General features: G+C 56.4%; 1 protein-coding gene across 9 annotated transcripts in view; it reads left to right on the plus strand.

Moving 5' to 3' along the window:
• Window positions 1-12563, plus strand: part of HIVEP3 (HIVEP zinc finger 3) — a 533699-nt gene that overhangs the window by 511320 nt on the left and 9816 nt on the right. For all 9 annotated transcript variants that reach the window (XM_043877706.1, XM_043877708.1, XM_043877702.1 and 6 more), the window contains 2 exons: window positions 4063-4238; window positions 10779-10865. In XM_043877706.1, coding sequence (XP_043733641.1) covers window positions 4063-4238; window positions 10779-10865 — 263 coding nt within the window. The remainder of the gene's footprint in view (window positions 1-4062; window positions 4239-10778; window positions 10866-12563) is intronic.

The raw sequence follows: 12563 nt of genomic DNA on the forward strand, positions 1-12563 counted from the left end.
CTGTGGGGCTAACTAACAGGGACTACCCTGTGAGGGTCCATGACAGGACACACAGCTTGACAGGTGCCGTGAAGGGGGAGTGGGTGGGACCCCCAGGCCCATGGGGGTGTGAGAGAGGGCTCTGAAGGAAGGGGCCTATTGGCAGAGCCCTGAAGGAGACAGACAGACAGTAGCAGGTGGGGGCGGGGGGCGGGGGAGGGAGGGTAGGGGGAGGTGGAAGGCCAGAGGAAAGGGACTCGGAGGCAAGGGATGACATTTGGTGTGGTTGGCGGAGAAGCGCCGTGAAGGGAAGAGTTGGAGGGGTAGCTGGACCCGGAGGTGCCCGGAGCCTGCAGCACCCGCTGAGTGAGGGGCGGGGCTTTATGGAGCGCAGCGGGAGGAGCACTGAGTGGACCCTTGGACTGGGAGGAGCCGCAGGATGGGCGGTGTTTGGGGAGAGTCCCCTCTGGCTGTCTGGAGAAGAAAGTATGCAGTGGTGCAGGAGAGAGGACTGTGGCTGCTGGGAGGTGGGCCTCCCTGGAACGCATGTCGCATGTGGCGTTGACAGGCGTGGTGCTGGACTGACCGAGAAGACTGAAGCATGTGGAGGCACCAGGGACGCTGGCCTGGCCACTGCCGGGTGTGCATGCCGTTTACTGACGTAGGGACCCAGGAGGCAGTGTGGTCCACGTGCGGGGCGTGGAAACAGGGTTCTGGGAATGTGGGCCGTGAGGTGCTTGGAGACCCCCGGGGAGACGCCGAGAGGGCAGCTGGGTGTACAGCAGAGCGGTCAGGGCTGGAGAGACAGAGGAGCCATGAGCATCCAGGGGGAAAGTCAGGTGTGTGTGGAGGAGCTCACCTGGAGGCAGGTGTGAGGGGAGAAGCGTGCAGGTTGGTACCGGTGGGGAGGGTGGGGGTGCAGAGAAGGAACTTGCCGAGGAGACCCGGTCACCAAGCCAGCAGGTATCTCCAGATGGTAGGCAACAGGGCTGACGGGATAAAGCCACTGTCACTCGGATTTAGCAGCCCGTGACATTGACAGGAACAGTCGGCAGGGGAGCTGGGCTGGGCCGATGAGGAGGCGTGACTGCCAGCAGGACGAGGGAAGCAGGTGGAGCGGTCGCTGGGGCCGGCTGAGGTCTGGGGGGCGGGGGCTGCAGCTGCTGGGTACCAGGAGAGCTGAGCTCGCATGCACAGTGGTGGGATGTGTCCAGAGGTGGAGGCCTGAAGCTGCTGGGAAGGGGTGGGATCTCACAGGGAGATCCCTCTAAGGGACCATCCAGCCTCCGGCACAGACTGGAGGGACAGCCTGGGCTGGGAAGGGGAGGAGGGCCCAGCCCACACCAGACAGCTGCCCCACACCTGTCCCTGGACTTGGTCCTTTGGGAACCACCAAGCTGCATGACCCTAGGACTGGCCTCTGAGGAGCAGAGAAGTCAGAGGCTCCAGGCTGGCCAACCAGAACTGCCCTCTCCCAGTCCTGGGACCCCAGGGGCCACCCTTCCCCTGATCCCCATCACCTGGACCCTGCTGATTGCCTCCTCCTCTCACCTCTTTTCTCTGGCTCCCAAATCACATTCTTTCCTGGTTCTTTATCAGGATCTCTCTGCTTGGGGGTGGCTTTTGGCACCATCTTTCTACCCACCCTTACCTTTGGGTGCTTCCTGGGCCCTCTCACTGTCCTTTTTCTGTTTTCGTACTCTCTTGAGTAGTCACCTGCCTCCTCAAAAAGCTACACGTCCCATCCTGAGTCCCATGGAATTCTGGTTGTGTGTGGACATTTCTTCAGTTCTCTCATGAGCATCTCACATTCAGTAGTTAAGGACTAGAATCCTGTACTGTTTCTCTCTAAGCCCGTGGCTGGTACCACTTGAGCTAGCTAAGTTGAAATCTTTGTTACTCCTGCATGGTGCCCCCTGTATCATCCAGACAGCCGCCAGGACCTATAGATTCTACATCCAGAAGGCTTTGAATCCCTGTCGTACAATACGTGTGTCTTGTACCCAGATTCTGTTTCTCCTCTTGCAGACCATTCCCCATGGCACCAAGGAAGTATCCTCTGTTGAGACTTTATGTTTATCTTTAAGACAGCTTTAACCAAGTCTCAGCTTTTTGGCATGGCCTTCAAGGCTGATGATGATCCAGTCTGCCCTGCCCACCAAACTCTCCAGGCATCTTAACACTCGTGCCTTTGCTGCTGGGGTGCCTGCCTGGGGTCCTCTGTTCTTGCCTCCATCTCTCAGCATCCTCTCTAGCCCCTCTCAACCCAGGCTCCTCCCTTGTGCTCCCCAGCAGGTTGTGCACCTTCCATGGAGTGTGACAAAGCGGTGTCCGGGGTTTCGTATATGCCTTCTCACCCCACCCCCTGAATCACGGCACCACCCTTGGAGGCTCGAGCAGAGTCCTTTCTCTGTGTACGTGTGTGTCTCCATTTGGGCACCCACCTGTGGTTTAAACTCGCTATTGAGGGAGAACAAAGGGGCTGAGGGTAGCCAAGTTTGATGGACTGTCTGCCTCCTTCTGAGTTGTCTTATGTACAGAGGGAGGCACATAATGTGGTAGAAATTGGAGCAGCTGTAGGCCTGGGTGGGAGGGGGTGAAAGACAGGGGACCCAAAGGCTCCATCGTGGTTGGAAGTGAGAGGGGAGAGGCTGTCATGGAACCTCCGAGCAGGGCAGAGTGGAAGTGGTGTGGTGTGTGCGTGCATCTGAGCGTGAGTGTTGGTGATCACTGTGCCTCTGCCCACTGGCTCCCTCCCTCAGAGTCTCCTCCTGCGGGCCCATCCTGGTGGCATTCTCTCAGCTGTGAGCTGATGGTCCCAGTGGAGCAGAACTGAATCCCAGCCACTGTCACTTCCTACACCTTCCCCTACCCCAAGTCCCCTCCCTGCCTCTCTGAACCCCCACCCAGAATCTGAGTTGCCAAACCTCCTGGGTGGGAGGGAGATGTACAGGTGAGTGTGGACACAGGCAGGCCTTCTGCTGGGCATTGGCGGCAGACTCTGCAGGAGGAGAAAGCCACACCTCTCCTAAGGTGCCTATGCCCTTGGACCCTGGGCCTCACAATCAGAAAGCTCTTCTCCTGGAATTATGCCAGGATTTCCTCCAAGGGCCCTGCCACAGCCTTCCCATCCCTGTCAAGACACTCACACATCTACAGAGTTAGGCCAACACGGCGTTCTGAGGAGGATGGTATCGAGTGAGCTTGTGGAACTCATGTGTTCCTTCTAAGTGGAAATAAGAGCATTCTGATTCATGGCCAAGAGCGCAGTGGCCCTGAGGCCCAGCAGGCAGGCCGGCCGCCCCAGGAGGCTCCTGCAGGCTGACGGTACTTCCTGCTAGGACCCCAGGTGATCCCTGGAGAGAGGCCAGGTGGCTGGAATCTGGGTCCTGAGAGCTTCCTGCTCAGCTCAAGACGGAAAAGACTGGAGAGAGTGCTTCGGGCCCCGGCTGTCTTGACTCTGAGGACCAGGAAATAAAGCGCCCTCCGCTCTCCCGTCACGTGCGCGTCTGGCGGGCCTCCGAGCGGACTGTTTTGGTGCTGGTCGCCCCTCGTGGGGGATGGACAGGCTCTGGGGCAGGCAGATTCAGAAGTTCTGTCCCTTTCTAGCTGTGGAAGCCTCGGGCTCTCCGTGGCGGTTGTGACTGGGCGTGGGCAGGTGTCCGGCAACAGGGTGAGCACTGGCTCAGTGGTGGCTGCCGGAGCTGTGGTTGTCATCTGTTATAGTCTATCTGTTACACGGTGGCCCAGAGCGGCTGCTCTTTGGAAGCAGAAGCTGATGATGAGGCTGGATATGGGCCAGAGACCCTCTGTGCTCCTGTGGCTTCCCTCCTGGCCAGGAACACCAGGGCCTGCTGCCTCTGAGGGACAGGAGGGGGCGCGCCCCCCACTCCCTGTCTGAGGACAGGGCAGGTGCGGGCTCCATGGCGGATCCCCCACCCCTGGTTCTCTCTGCTCCGCGTCCCCCTCTCCCCCCGCCCCTAAGAGCTGGATGAGGCCAGGAAGCGCGTGCATCTTCTGAGGTGGGAACCTGCCTCCTCTCCTCCTTTTTTGTTACTTTACCATGACGCCTGTTGCTCATAGGTACAAATCAAACGAAGAGTATGTATATGTGCGAGGCCGCGGCCGAGGGAAATATGTTTGTGAGGAGTGTGGAATTCGCTGCAAGAAGCCCAGCATGCTGAAGAAACACATCCGCACCCACACTGACGTCCGGCCCTATGTGTGCAAGCACTGTCACTTTGCTTTTAAAACCAAAGGTAAGAGACGGTCAGCGGAGCACTGGCCCTGCCCGCTGCAGGGAGCTCCCCTCTGGGAGCTCCAGCACAGAGCCCGGGGCCTGGACCTCTCTGCCTGGGGCCTGAGCAGCCCTGATTTCCGGGCTCCCCAGTTACAGAGCAGCCCGCTGCAGACGGGGCAGTGTCACCGTCGGCTGCCCAGCCTGTCCTCTTAGATCCCACACTGGCCCCATCCACCCTCCACCCATGCGATTCCCACCACGGCCAGGCGGTGGCACTCTAGCGCACAGCTCCTGGTTTTGTATTTGATCTCATCACCCCGCTTCCTTTTGCATGTCTCCTTAGCCCTTTATCCACCGACCTGATGAGTTCCAGCATCCACACTGGTCACTGCCACTCTTGAGTTTGGAAATCCATTCCACCCCGAGCCACTTAACACACTCGCATGGTCACTTCTCATGCCAGACTTTGCCTCCACCTCGCCTCACCACTCAGACCGTGTTCCTGCTCTGCCCAGCTTCTCCGCAGCCCTCAGCACTGGGCTGGGCTCTCCCCTCACCCTGACTGGCAGCCCCTGTCATTCCTGCCCTGGCCACGCAGCACCTCAGGGTCAGCTCAGGCTCTGGCAGTCACCTGTGAGAGGAAGGCGGACTGGCCAGTGAGGGTATGAATCCAAAGGGCTGTGTTGGATGATGCGGGCAGCCATGGCCACTGCAGCCACCCAGGACCCAGGCGTGAACCAGTGAGGCTGAGTCCGCGAGACTTGGACCGAGCTAGTCTCTGCTCCTTCCACGGGCTGCTCCTACAGGGCAGGAAAGGCATCGTGACCCACTTCTTCTTTCCTGGTAACCGAGCAGACCAAGGTGCCTCAGAGGGAGGCCCGGGCTCTCAGCAAACCTGGTGGCTTCAACCTCTTGTGCTTGGCAGATTTCTGGCTCAGGGTTTGGGCACGAGGGTCCTGCCTTCTCCTTCGGGCAAGTTGGGGGCCTCCACGACAGCTCCCTCCAGGGCCACATGTTTTTTCAGTGGATGCAACTTGAGAGCGGGTTCGGCTTTGGTGCCCGTTAGCCTTCCTCTTGCGGGTATAGCTGCTCCCAAAGAGAGAGGCTGGGTGGCTCTGAGGAGGCCGCTCTGGACTTTGAGTCTTCTTCCTCCTCCTGATCCCTTCCCTTCTCTCAGCGCTAGGTTGGGGGCAGTTTATCTCACCCCCTCGCTCACGGCCCCCTCTCTGACTGGGTGCTCGTCTCTGGTCTCCTGACCCCGTCAGCCTGTCCTCCTCTGTCCTCGGCGCCATCATTCCCAAATGGAGCTCGAACTTTTCCGCCAAGGTTTTGATTCAGATACAGGCGACCATCCTCCTTCCTTGCCCTGACCCTCTTCTTTCTTGGTGTCTCATCAACAACAGTCCAGAGGGTCCAGAGAGGACGGATAGGCCTGCAGCCCGGCCGTGTGCAGGACACTCACCTAGCAGGCCTCGGCTCTAGTCCTGGGCTCCATGCCCCACATGCCCCCCTCTGGCCTTAGGGAGCCATTTGGGACTTTCTGGAGGAGAGAGATGGAAATTCAATAATTGGATAGCCATTCACCAACAATTCAGATAATGGTCTTTGACTCTGAATGCCAAAAACCTTTTGTCCAAGCCCCCCCATGAAAGTAAAGAAAATGAGTCTCCCCCCTTCCTGCCCCGCAAGCCAGAAATGACTGTTAAAGCTGGAGCTATAGCTATCAGCTAGGACCCCTGCCTCTGGGGCATAATCCCCACCACCTTCTTCTTGTCTGGAAGGACCGGCAAAATCAGGTGGCCAACCAGGTGGCCTCCAGAGTGGATCTCTGCTGGTCCAACTCCCAGGCCATCCAGGGGACCACACCATCCTATCCTCAGCGTTAGGAGCCCAGTCCTGAGAGCGCCCCCTCCCCACCCCCACCCCCCAGCCCAGGGCCACGCAGAGCTGCCCACCACCTCGGGGAGCCATCATCCTGCATGTAAGACTGGAAAGATCCACTGAGCCGAGTCCCTGGCCAGAGCAGTCTCCCAGAGCAATCTCTTTTCAATTCTCTCTGGCTTTATTGAGAGCAAAGGCCTAGTCTTTTTCCGCCAAGTCTGAGAGAGGTCTGGGTCCCTGGCAGGAACACCCCTTTTCCAGGAGACTCCTGCATTGGAAGCCACACAGCTAAGCTATCTGCAGTCCCTTCCTGGGTCCCCCTGAGCCTTGGAGGGTCCAGAGCACATAACCTGCATGGAATGTCAGCAGGCCCCCTGAGTGCCAGAGGGCGGAGCCTGGGATGAAACCTGGGGGCGGAGCCCTGAAGGCCCCGCCCAGGAGGATTCCCTCTCACCCCGTGATGGGGCATGTGCTGAGCTCTCTGCCAAGGCTCCTAGAACCTTCTGAAAGACAAAACCTTCCAGAGCCAGAGCAGTGAGCGCATCTGAGATAGTGGAATCTCAGACTCTGGGAGGTAGAGAGCGGCTAGTATGGGCGGTGACAGATGGAAGCAGAGCCAGCTCACTCTTGGCTGTCTCTGCACGAAGCAGGAGCGTGAGGGAAGCCATGAGACACTGAAGCTCTCCTTACTCCCCGGACCCTTCAGCCATCAGCCCAGATACCAAAGGAGATAGCCTTCTCTCAGGGCTCCATCCAGCTGCCTCCATCTCCTCCCTCCCCTCGTCCTTGGGCTCAGGCTGCACGAGAGATGAAGCTGGGCCCGGCGGTCCTCAGGGCCCTCCGTCACCACTGCCTGGCTGCACCGGCTAGGGAGCCTTCCTGTCCGTCTCTGTCTGCCTGTCTGTGTCTCCGTCTCTGTGTCAGACGTTGTGACAGCAGCTCCGGTCCCTGGGTGCTCGCACCGGCTTGTCTCAGTGAGTGAGGCCAGGGAAGGCCCACTGGGATGTCCCCGTGGAGGTCTGGGGTCCTGTGTCCTCTTCTGAGAAGGTTCCCCAAGGCCAGCAGAAGGGCTGTGCTGGGTACAGGCCCTTGCGCCGATCGCCTGCGGACCGAGCTGGCAGTTTGGAGCAGCCCTCGGTGGCTGAGGGAGGGTGGTTGGTCAAAGCCCAAAGCCAAATGCGGTAGACACGGTCTTCAGCTGATGCTCTTGGTGGAAGATCCACCTGTGTTCCAGACGCCCATCATTTCCATCCGCTTGCCTTTCCTCCTTCATTCCAGGACTATCAGGTTTGGGATGGGGGAGCTGGGATGATGGCAAAAAGCTGTGAACTCTGCTTGGAAAGCTGAAGCTCTGACCCTTGACAAGGAAATGGTGTCCAGACCAAAAAAGACACCTGCGGCCATTTGGTTCACCTCCCTCAATTCACAGAGGAGCAGGCAGGCCTACAGAGGGGATACTCAGGGAGGGTTCTGGGTAACACTCAGGGCTGCACATCCACCCCTGTGTCCCCATGGCCTACCCCAGCAGCCACTCAGACTCCCAGCTCTTCTCTGCAGCCTCCGGGGCAGGGGCAGAGGAGAAGCTGGCATCCAGGGGCTGCCTGGCACCCTCTCCTGGGGTTACTGAGCCCAGACAGACTGGTGAACACATTTGCATCATAGCCATCATCTCAGCATCTCTCTCTCTTCCACAACCAGCGTGTGGCTGTGGCAGTCTCCCAGGTGCTCAATAAACACTGATTGTTGGAGGCGGGGGGTGGGGGAGCACACAGTATGGGAAGGAAGGAGGTTCCACGCAGTGGCATCTGCTCTCTGCCAGGCACGCTCTGCGGCCACTCTACCTGTGTTTGTTTGTCAGCTTCTCCCAGCATCCCCACGAGGTAGGTACAGCTTTACAGTTGCAGAAACTGGGGCTCAAAAGGTTAAGACACTTGCCCAAGAACACATAGCTAGCAAGCGACAGAGCCCAGACTAAGACCCAAGGCCACCAAGCTCCGCCATGCCTTGGTCTGTTTCACCAGTATGGAGCACACAAGGCACCTTCAGTCCTGAGACCTGACTCCAGACAGGCTCTGCCCTAACTGGCCGCGTGGCTTTGGCTGTTTGGTTCTCCGTGATGGTGAACAGGAGCTGTCCCAGAGCATCCCGTCTCCTGAGACAAATGATTATCTCATCCAGTGGCATCATAGCACCAGGGCCAGGAGTCCGAACAGAAGCAGGAAGACTCTGGGCCTGGTAGGGGGTGGGTTACATGGTCTGTGAGGTTCCTCCCAACACTTTACTTCTGTGATGAGAAGAACATTTCCCACTTACGGTGATTATGCACCCATAGTGTGCTCAGCACCTGACTTGGTTAAGTAAGAGACCCAACCCTTCCAGACAGAACAGGTCCAGCAATAATGTCATAGCCAAGATGAGTAGTGTGGCTAGTCCCCTGGGGTCTGGGGTAGTCAGGGGATGGCAGGCTGGTCTCAGAACCTCAGGGGACATTTGATCTCTCTGGCCTATGGAACACTCCCGCTGCCTTGACCGCCCCTTGACATCCTGCTCAGGCTTTGCCTGCTCACAACAGTGGGGGCAGAGGCCCATGATGTTAGACAGGGACGTTAGGGATCCTCTGGCCCTGGGATGACTCGAAGTTATGACTCTGCTCCCCATTTGGCCAGGAGTAGTACCATTGCCTGCAAAAGCCCGTGGACAGAGGAGCCTGGTAGGCTGCAGTCCATGGGGTCGCTACGAGTCGGACACGACTGAGCGACTTCGTTTTCACTTTTCACTTTCACGCATTGGAGAAGGAAATGGCAACCCACTCCAGTGTTCTTGCCTGGAGAATCCCAGGGACGGGGGAGCCTGGTGGGCTGACGTTTATGGGGTCGCACAGAGTCAGACACGACTGAAGTGACTTAGCAGCAGCAGCAGCAGCAGAAGATCCAGGTTTCTGTCCAGTTAAAGGAAGAAAATCTAAGGGAAGGATGGAGTCACAGACTAGGACTAGCAGGAGGGAAGGGGAAAGAAACAGCTTCTATCCATCTCTGCTGCCCTTGACCTGCACACCTCAGGCAATCTCAGCTTAAGGCTCCTGATACCTCTGAGCAAAACTCTAAGGTTCCTTATAATTCTCAGAATAATTAAGAAAAACCCTTTCATTCATGCATGGGTGCTCTCTCCCTAGTCACCCATCCATCCTCCCATTTATCCATTTCTGCTATCTTCTCATCCTAAGAGTTTGTCTTCCTATCCATTTGTTTTCCCATCCTCCCCTCTCATCTGCTTCTCCCCCTCTCCCATTTGTCCTCCCACCAGTCCATCCTTCCATCCACCTGCCCATTCTTTTATCCTCCTGTCTGTCTGCCTTCCCATTTATGTGTGCTGCATCCATCCATCCATCCAACCAGCCCTTCTCCCACTTGCCCAGGTCTCCTTCTCTCCCATTCTCATCTACTCATATGTTTAGTGATCTATTTTCCATCTATCCTTCTATTTATTTTTATCCTCCATCTGTCTGTCCATCTGCTTATCTGCTTGAGTATCCCACCCATCTGTCTGGATCCTTCCTCTTCATCCTGTTTGTCACTCTATATTTCCTCTTACCCACTGCTCCATCCATCCATATATCTGTCCACCAATCTTTCTCCGCATCTGTTCCTGGAGTCCATTCTTCTGTCTTTCATCCATCTGTTCAAACCTGCTAATAAGAGGAGTGAGACAGAGTACCTGACTCAAGGGCCTTGTGATTTATTATATGAAGGACCACATGGAAATATAGCAATCACCAGAGCAACAGTGAGCACATCATAGCTGGAGGCGATTGCTGAGCCCAAAGGAACATCCTGAGGCCCCCGGCCTGCATCCTGCGGCGAGCGGGGGCTCCTCTGCTGGTCCTTCGTGAGCGCTCCTGCTCGTAGGGCTTTGTGACCTGTGAAGCGCCATGGGAGAATCAGTGTCATGGTGTTTCCCCTGATTCCACACAGCTGCTGCCTCTGCCCTTCAGTCCACTGCGGACACAAATAGCCACCCCCCAAGGGCTAAAGTCATGGGGAGGATGGCGCCTTTGTTCAGCCTTCCCTGTGTGCACCGCCCTTGGCCGTGTCTGTATGGCAGTGACCTTGGAGGCCCAGGAAGGGGACGTGATTCTCTAAGAAAGTCAGGACTTGGACCCCAGCCTTGTGGCCCCCAGGTCCCTGTCTAGCAGACTTCACTATGCCTTCTGCCCTTTCTCCATGTCTATTAATAGCAGTAACTTTGTCCTGGTTCCTCCTCCCAAACCCTAAGATCCCTCCCTGTGGGCTGGCCTAGCAGACAGAAGGGCATCCTCAGCACCCACTCCCATGCTAGTTCATGGGCTGGCTCCCTGCTCTCATCCCAGAATTTGAGATGGTCAGCAATCCTGTCACCAGCTTCTGGGTCCAAAAGGCAGGAAAAAACTATTGCATATGACTTGTCTTTTAATCTCCTTTTGTTTTTTTTAACCAGCATCTCACTTCCTCATTGTACTCTCTGTCCCCTCACAGCCCCTCACCCACCCTACCCAGCTCCTCTGTACCATCGTGCACGGCGGCCATGGCTGCACCCCCCACCTGAGCTCCTGGGCAGAGGGATGCCCTGGCGCCTGCCCCGCCAGGCGCCACCCTGGCCCCCTGCCCTCCAGCCATGCCTGAGTCTTCTCATTCCTTTCCAGGGAATCTGACTAAGCATATGAAGTCGAAGGCCCACAGCAAAAAGTGCCAAGAGACGGGGGTGCTGGAGGAGCTGGAAGCCGAAGAAGGTAATGAATTGCCAACTCCCTCCTCTCCCTCCCCCATCTTCCCCTCCCTCTCCTAGCCCCCTGGTCCTCCTCCTCATCTCTGTCCTCCTTGCCTCTGCTTCCCCTCTTCCTCTCCTTCCTCACCCTCTTCTCCAGTTTTCCCAAATACAAAGAGACAAAGGTTAAGTTCACAGAACGATGGCACCCACGCCCCTCCTTCTTACAGCACGCGCCTGGAGCCAGAGCACTTGTGCATTGCTGTCTGTCACGCAGTGGAGCACCCAGCACCCAGTGGGCACTCAGTGAATGTATGGTGGTTACATTAATACATGAGTAATTATAGTCAACATTGATTGAGCACCCACTCTGTCAGGCATACTCTGGACACGTGCTGTGGTTATCTTGGCAAATCTTCACAATGACACAGTGAGGTACATACTCTTATATGCTCCACACCCACACTCACACCTCCACACTATGGACATGGGCTTGATGCCCAGGTCTTTTAAAGCTAGGGGCTTTAAAAAGATCTGAAGTCAGGCAGACCTGACAGCCCCCTGTCACCTCTCAATCCCATCCCACGTCCCAGCACCGCACTCCAGCCTCAGTCCCCCAGTAGCAAGAGTAGAGCCATATTAGGGCCAGTTTCTGTGAAGACAAGGCAGAGGGGAAGGCGAATCCAAGTCAGCATGTCTGGCTGGGCCCTGCCAGGCCCCAGCATCCAAGAAGGAGGCCAGAGCAGCTTTGGGGGGTAGATAAGCAACCAGAGATGTTCCTTCTGCAGTGAGCAAACCTTTGACCAGATCCCCTGAAATCAGAGTCAAGAGAGTGTGAAAAAGAGAGGTGTGTGTTCCTGTGTCTTATTTCTTTCTGCTTATCTGATTTGGGAATGTATGTGCAATCTTAAAAACAAGTTAGATCATATTTCCTTTTAGGTTAAATGAATCAGCTTTATTGAACAGAATACAGTGAACTCGGAGCTGTGGGCTCCAAAATGAGAATGTGGGGTTACCAAGTTTATCAAGAAAGTACATCAAGCCATTTACAGATGTCTCATTAAGTCCTCATAACTGTGGTAGAAACTTGTGTCACTCCTTTTTAAATTGAAGACATTTAGTAAAGCTCAAACAGGTTATGGAATTTGCCTGAGGTCAGACAAAAACCCTGGGTCCATGCCACTCCAGTGCCTGGTGGGCTGGACAGGGGAGCTGCACCCAAGCCCAGAGCCCTGCCTGGGGCACCCTGAACTGTCTCTGCCCCTCTTTCAGCTTCATGTTCCCAATGAGGCCAAAAAAGATGACCTTATTTGAGAACGCATGAAATCAGTGCAATCGTTCTAGAAATAATTCCTGCCAGCACCAGCCCTATTCTAAGTTCTACTCTAGGTGCTAGAGATTCTTCAATGAATGAAATATAGTTCCTGTCCTCCGGAAGCCTGCATTCTAGAGGGGAGCCGGGTAGTGAACAAATGTGGGATAGGGCAAGAGCCTTGAGTGTGAACCAAAGCACCCATGACAGGTAAGGAAGTGTGGGGAGCGGCCTCTCTGTTCAGGTGATGTGAGCCGCGAGGATGAGGCAGGGGTCAGGAAGCCATGTGGAGCCCGGGGAAGGGCTCTCCCTGCAGGTGGAACAGCAGGTGCAGAACCCCTGAGGGCAAGAGTCAGAGAGAGCTGTGGCTGTGAAGGTCAAGGGATGGATTTAGCCGCGTGCTGGAGCAAC

This window comes from Cervus elaphus, chromosome 20 (assembly GCF_910594005.1).
Source record: "Cervus elaphus chromosome 20, mCerEla1.1, whole genome shotgun sequence".
Lineage (NCBI taxonomy): Eukaryota > Metazoa > Chordata > Mammalia > Artiodactyla > Cervidae > Cervus > Cervus elaphus.